General features: G+C 36.4%; 1 protein-coding gene across 2 annotated transcripts in view; it reads right to left on the reverse strand.

Annotated features, from left to right (window-relative positions):
* Positions 1–389: 389 nt before the first annotated feature.
* LOC137653607 (uncharacterized) overlaps positions 390–7,014 on the reverse strand; it is a 7,887-nt gene continuing 1,262 nt past the window's right edge. The window contains exon 2 of one of the 2 annotated variants that reach the window (XR_011046523.1): positions 390–515. Coding sequence is in view for 1 of the 2 variants with exons in the window: in XM_068387150.1 (XP_068243251.1) it covers positions 5,355–6,566 (1,212 nt within the window). In the remaining variant the exon portion in view is untranslated. Of the gene's footprint in view, positions 516–5,120 lie in introns of those variants that run through there. The other variant, XM_068387150.1, reaches the window with a different exon arrangement.

Raw genomic sequence — 7,014 nt, forward strand, 5'->3', positions numbered from 1 at the left:
CTTGGTAAATATAATTACATACATGGGTACCAATCGAATATGATTCTCTTGATAAATTTCATGGGGAAATTCTGTTAAGACATTATTGTTCAACAATAATTACTGAAATTGAAATCGCAAATGACAAGCACCAAACGAAATTTGCAACAAACCTTCAAATTTTCAGCTATCCTTTCCAGGTCCAAATTAAGCCGAATAGTCGTATTAACAACTAGATGGTATCGGTTGGCAAGTTGTTCTTCGTGGAAATGGTGGCGGCCAAAGGGGGATAAAAGGCAGCATTATCCGCCTCCCCACCCTCGGTACATGGGCCAGGTCACAGATACATTTATCTCTTCATAGTTCCTTTAGAATGCACTGCACTTAAGATTTGTATGATCGTAGTACCGATCTCAAAGTCACGCTGTGCTAGGTAGTGGTCACGTCTTCACTGTCTCTCTCCTTCCAAGCTACTACTGCTCCAAAGTATTTTGGGAACGGGGTTGACGCTGGAAGATAACCAAACTAGGCAGTAACTAGTTACAGGATTAACGTAATTAACTACCTTCGTTGCTGTTTGCTTGGTGCTTGGTATAGTTAAGTTAAAAGAAAATCAATTTACCAAACATTTATTTAAATGATGAAGGAAATGCATATATTTACCAAGCAATTACAACAGAAGAACAAAGATACCAAAAAAGCAGGATATAACTTTAATAATTAATGCTTATTTTAGAGTATAAGGAAGCAATAAAAGCAAAATACATGAGAATACGAGACTAACTAATAATATTACGCAAAATAATGAAAATCTCTTATATTAATAAGAAGGAAAAACTAAGGATAAACATAACTTTCCAAACACTCCCAGGAAAGGCCATTCAATTTTGTACCAATAAAAAATTGAATGGTAACCAGTTACTAATGCTTATTTCATTAGTAATTTTGCAATAATAAAAGATTAAAACAAACCAAAAACAAATGTGTTTATACAAGCAAAAATCAAATCAAACCATCTTTAGCCAGTTTAAGGTTTCTCTCATTTGCCCTAATGGCAGCTTTCCGCCGAGGCCTAACAGCATCTGCCTCTGGTATTTGTGCTTCAGCTGTGTTTCCTTGCAGTGTCCTATTTTGCTCATATTCTCGGATGCTCATCAAAGGAATAAGGCTCTCGACATGCATATCCACACGGGATCTATTACCTTTCATTACTGTTGCCCCTGTAACTTCTTGCAAGTCATTTACTTGCACTTTCAAGACCTTCCCCATAGGGTAATTTGCAGGCTTCTGCATGGCTTCTTTAATCAATACAATATCTCCTACTTGCAATGGTTTGTGGCCAATAGGCATATATCTGGATTTTTCATCTATTGCTTGACTAATAAGTTGAGCAAGAAATTCTGAATTATATAATTCTATTAATTTTAAGCGAGCTTTACGAAGCTTGCTATAATTCTCCCTAATTTGTTCTGTAGAATTAGGATTCCAGGAGGGATCATCCATAGGTATAGGTTGTAAGTTAGGGATTATATTCAAAGATACAAGTTCATAACCCTTAAGTAATATTTCCGGTGTAATTGGGGCAGGTATATCTTCATTCAGGTTGCAGTCTCTGAGAGCTTCTTTAAAAGCCACTGGCCTTCTGTTAACAAGGTGCACAACTTCACTAATTAAAAACTCAAAATCTACAAAACTCAATACCGAATTCTTTATCGCACCATAAATCAGCCTTTTTACAAGTTTAACACAACTCTCAACTAATGAACCAAGTTGTTTACAACCCTTGTAATACTGTTGAAATTCAAGAGCTTTGATATTATTCTCTTGCAGATATTGTCTAGTATTAGGATCACTGAGAAAATCCTTAATGATATTTGTGCCACTTACTATTTGAGTGCCTTTGTCAGAAAAACACTTCTCAGGCATGCCAAACTCATGAATGTGCATTTGGAATGCTCTCAGAAACGTAGGCATTGAAAGATCTAAAACCTTTAAATTTATTGCACGGCTCCAAAGGCACGTAATGCAAAGCAACCAAACCTTAACCTTCTTGCCATTCCAAATAATCCAGTATGGTCCCAAATGATCCATAAAACTATATCTATATGGAATATTTGGGGGTTCTAACCGGAAATCTCTATATGGTGACTGATTTAACTTAATGTTTTTCAGATTAAACCTCCTACAATTTATGCATTGCTTAAGAATTTTCTTTACTGTAGAGAAGTAATGTGGTATATAAAATTGTTTCCTTAATTCTGAGAGCTAAGCATACAACCCTGCATGGGAAGTTTTCCTGTGTGTATCAAGAATGATACATTTGGTAAGCAAACTTGATTTCGACAAGAGAATGGGAACAAATTCATACTTGTTCATATCTTTCCAGCGTGAACACTTACTCTTAACTCTAAGAACATTATCTTTGTCAAGAAATATGTTGAGCTGGCCTACAATATTTGGCATGTCTTTACTAGCAGGATTCTTAGAAGAAAAGTAATCAAACACTTCTGGGAAATGGACTCTCTGATCTTGAGAAATCAAGATAGAATTTGCCTTAGCAAAAAGCTCGTCCTCCTCAAAACAGATTAAATGTGAATACTTAGCTGGATCTCTATCTCTCAATTTAATCTTACATTTATTGACAAATTTAAGAACCATGTGTTGTACTGCTACAAGTTTATGAAAATCCGAAAACCGATCCATAGGGAAAAGGTGAACAGCCCTTTCGCTACCATGCACTGCAGTTGCAACATAAAGTTCCCTAGAATCATCATTCCTGTTCATCTTAGACCCTGATATCCAAGGGTTTGGGATAACTACCTTAAAGCAATCTCCTGTCACATCTTTACAGAGATGTGGTGGACCAGTCAGAAATGAAGATTTCATCAGCATTTTGTAAGAAGTAGGACGACTAGCACTATCAGCTGGGTTTACAGACCCTCCACAAAAATTAAAAGCAATGGGATGCACTTCACACAACTGGCAGATATTATGTAGTCTATTTATTACAAACGCATTAAGATTCTTCAATTTATCAATCTTATTAACATGGGAATTCAGCCAATTAAGACAGACCAAGCTGTCAGTGTAGAGTTCCAAACCAGTAATATTAATGGGTTTCACACACATAGGCCCAGCAAGTTCTTTGAATGTGTCAATAAGGACTTCCGTGCCAAAGGCTATGGCTTGAAATTCCAAGCAAGGAATAGATTTTGTAGATAGTTGCTTATTAATCAATCTATTCTTTGAAAACAAGAATTTAAGCTCCTTAGCAGTCTCATTCACTATGTATATAACTGTCGCATATATCACACGTGAACTATCAGTAAATGCGACAAGTTTGTAACTACCATCTCTCCTGCCCACATATCGCTTTACTGCAACTTCAGGAGCAGAGTTAACCTGAGTAGCAATATTTCTCCATTCCCGTAATTCCTCTTCAGGCAACCTAGTGTCCCATTCTAAATCCTTCATATACTGCAGTTTCTGCATAAATAGCCTAGCTCTATTCAAGAGTGGCATATTGAAATTAAGAATATCATAATTTGAAGCAATGGACCTCAAGATTTCCCTTTTACTAGAAGCCATTTTATCTAGATTCAAACTTTGGGTAGCAAGAGTATCCTCAGTCCTGTCCCAAATAAGACCAAACAGTTTAACTTTAGTAGGTGTAGATTCTTTGGCATGTTCATCAATTATACTTTGGAGTTTAATCTCATTTGTGACAAATTGTTGCAATGAAAACTTATATGGCTCAAATATGTCCTTTAAATGATTAAATGCCCAATGTAAAGTATCAGTACTATTTGTTGTATAGGCACAATTATCCATGTAGCAGAGATCATATATACATCTTTTGAGATCCCTAATTTCTTGGGCGTCATCTGTAATATCCAAAATCAAAATTTTGTATAGCCCAAGAAGTAACATTGCTGGACTTGGTTTTAACCCAAAAGGCAATCTAACATGTTTATATGGAACAAGAGAAAAATCTTGCTTAGCAACATTCCTAAACCAATAAAAAAGAAGTTTAACCTGGTCACTCTCTGGCAGTTCAATCTGTAAGAAAGCCTTCTTCAAATCAAAACAAAGAACTTTTTCATCAAACCTTAGCTGCAGAACAGCTGTCGAGACCTTCCTATTTAAGCATGGGCCTGTCAACATTGCTTGGTTATGAGACACAGTCATTGGCTTATGAGTATCTTTTTCCGAGAGATTTGACAAATATACAATTCTGCATTTTGTCGATTCCTTATCCATTCTGAAAATAGGCATATGGGGTAGGAAACTGAAGTTAGGATTCTCTTTAAGAAACTCTGGTAAGTTGTCAACCCTTTTTATTATCCCCAGGTTTTCTTGTTCCCTGAAGACTTCATCCATCATAGATAGATGTTGTCTATTTCTATACTTTCTTAAATTAGAATTCAAAATTAATTTGGATAGACGTTGGTTATTTCCCAAGAGATGCGACACTTCACTGTTCCAGAGGAGAGGCATAACTAACCTTCCCTCCTCGTTCCGGGTAGTTGACTCCAATACAAAATCAATTAGCTTATCATGGGACTCAATAGAAGTATCATTGTAATTATTGTTATCATAGTTTAATATTCTGTGCCTTTCTTGGAAAATAATATTATCCACAGCTTTCTGCAGTTCTGTCTCATTAACATTTCCCTTTTCATCCACAACTGATATTTCAGGATTACTGTCCAGGGAAATAGGACTCTTAGCAGAATTTTCCAACACTGGGGCAATATCAGAATCTCCAAGCTTACTTACAACATTACATGACAAAAACTGAGGCCTTATACTTCAAATTATCTGAGATTGTGTCAACTTGGCCACAAAGCATAATTCCATATGAACTTTCAAGATATACTGAAGGAACAGTGCCACCAAAAATCTTGGTACTTACAGGAATTGCATATTCACAGTCAGTTCCCAGCAATAAATTAATATTTGCAATTTCATCATCTGTAGCTTTCAAAAATTTGTCGGCAAGAGAATAGCCCCTTTTAGAAAACTCATGAACAATCTTCCCAAGACCTGGAAGGTGGAGTCTAGTTTTAATTTCAGGAATACAAACTGCCTCAACCATGTGACATTCATGCTCAGACATCAACTTAAGTCTAACTATTTTGGTATTGAAGGTTCTAGACTCATTAAACCCTTTCACAACTAAACTAAAATTTGGATTAATCACCTCAAACCCTTGCCTATCAGCTAAATCACTATTAACAAATGTCATCTGCGATCCACTATCCTTTAAGCATCTTACCAGTGAACCATCAGGAAGGGGCGAGCTGAATGTGGGCAAGATAGAACTAGATACAGCAGTCACGTGCAAAGTATTAAGATCAACGCATGCTAAACCGTTATGCGACACTATTTGGGGTATCAGTTGAAATATCTGATTGCAGAGAATCTCTACTTGGGCACAAAAATGAAAAGTGCCATTTACTACAATGCTTGCATTTGGTATTAAACCTAAATTTACAATCTTTGGTTCTGTGAAAATTTGCACATTTACAGCATGCATGCAAACTTTTAAGCTTCTCTGTCTTCAATTTAGGCGAGGCAAAATTTAGGCATTTATATATTGGATGATCTGAAGACTCCCCGCTCTTACTACAAAGAATGCATGCACGAAATCTACTGGGAACAGATTCATCCAAGGGCTTAACATTTGCTGCAAAACTAGAAATAGCAGCATCACATTCATTGGACTTTCTTTTCCTTTTAAATTTCTCTTGGGCTTCGACATACCGTTCTGTAGCTTCAAATATGTGATCATCAATTTCCTTTAAAGAAGGTTTAGAGTTTCCTGTGATCTGAATTAATTGTGACCTAAAGCTTTCATTTAGAGAGCTCCAATAAAAGAACTGAAGAATGTCATCCACAGAAACTGAAAGATTATTGAAAGTATCTCTGATCATTTTCATCTCTCCAATAAGCTTATATGGGTCATCCTGGTAAGAAAGTCTTAGCTCTGACAACAATTTAATACTATCATACTTCTGAACAATTACAGACCCAAATGCTTCCATAAGCAGTTTTTTGGCATCCTCATATGTTCGACTCCCTGAACTCAAAGACTGAATAAGTGTATGGGGTTCCTTCCGAGTCTGTCTTTGAAGGTACAAAAGTTTTGTGTAGGAGTTCAAATTAGCTCTACCAGTTATATCCTCAAAATCTCTAAAGAACTTCTCAATACTCTCTCCCCTAGCATGACTATACACTGGAAGTGGCAACTCTGGAAGCTTAAGCTTGTTACTTACATCATTACCGTCACATACATTTGGAGCACTTTTGAGCAATGAAATGGCACTAGTAATTTTTTCATCATATTCATCACAACTCTTAAGTTCAGCAGCAAGACCACCCTTATCCGACTTCCAAATAAGCTCAGAAATCTGTGTGTTACAGTCATCAAGTTTCTGTCGTAAACTATCCAAAGAGAGAATATTTTCTTTGACCTCACATGAGGTGAAAGACCCACAGTTATCCTGAACATTCTTACACTTTTTGGTTACTTGCGTCCTGTGGTGAGCTCTGACAGATTTTAAATAATCCAAGTCACCCATCATGTGTAAAAATATGAAGTACTACTAAAATGACCGCAATTTCGGCAATTTCGGATAAACAAAGTAATAGGTTTGCAACGCGATGTGCAATATTAAATGTTACAAAATAATAATCAAATCACAAATTTTCTCAAACGAGTAACCTAACAAGAGCAACTTAATATACTCTAGAAATCCAATACACAAGGAGATTTGCCTATCCAGCGAAACAAATATGAAACATGAAGAGTAAATATGACCCTAACCATGACCTTAGGTGAGGAGTTCCACGAAGCAAGGACCCACAGAGTGCCCCACGTTGGGCGCCATATTCTGAATTAATTACTGTGAATAATACACCAAGAAAAACACAAGAAATTTAATAATAAATTCTACAGTTTAATTTATCAATCTGTTGGGAATATCCTTGCTTCCTGGTTTGCAACAGGTAATCCCAAACCATACGCGGTAG

Source organism: Palaemon carinicauda, chromosome 14, assembly GCF_036898095.1.
Source record: "Palaemon carinicauda isolate YSFRI2023 chromosome 14, ASM3689809v2, whole genome shotgun sequence".
Taxonomy (NCBI): Eukaryota; Metazoa; Arthropoda; class Malacostraca; order Decapoda; family Palaemonidae; genus Palaemon; species Palaemon carinicauda.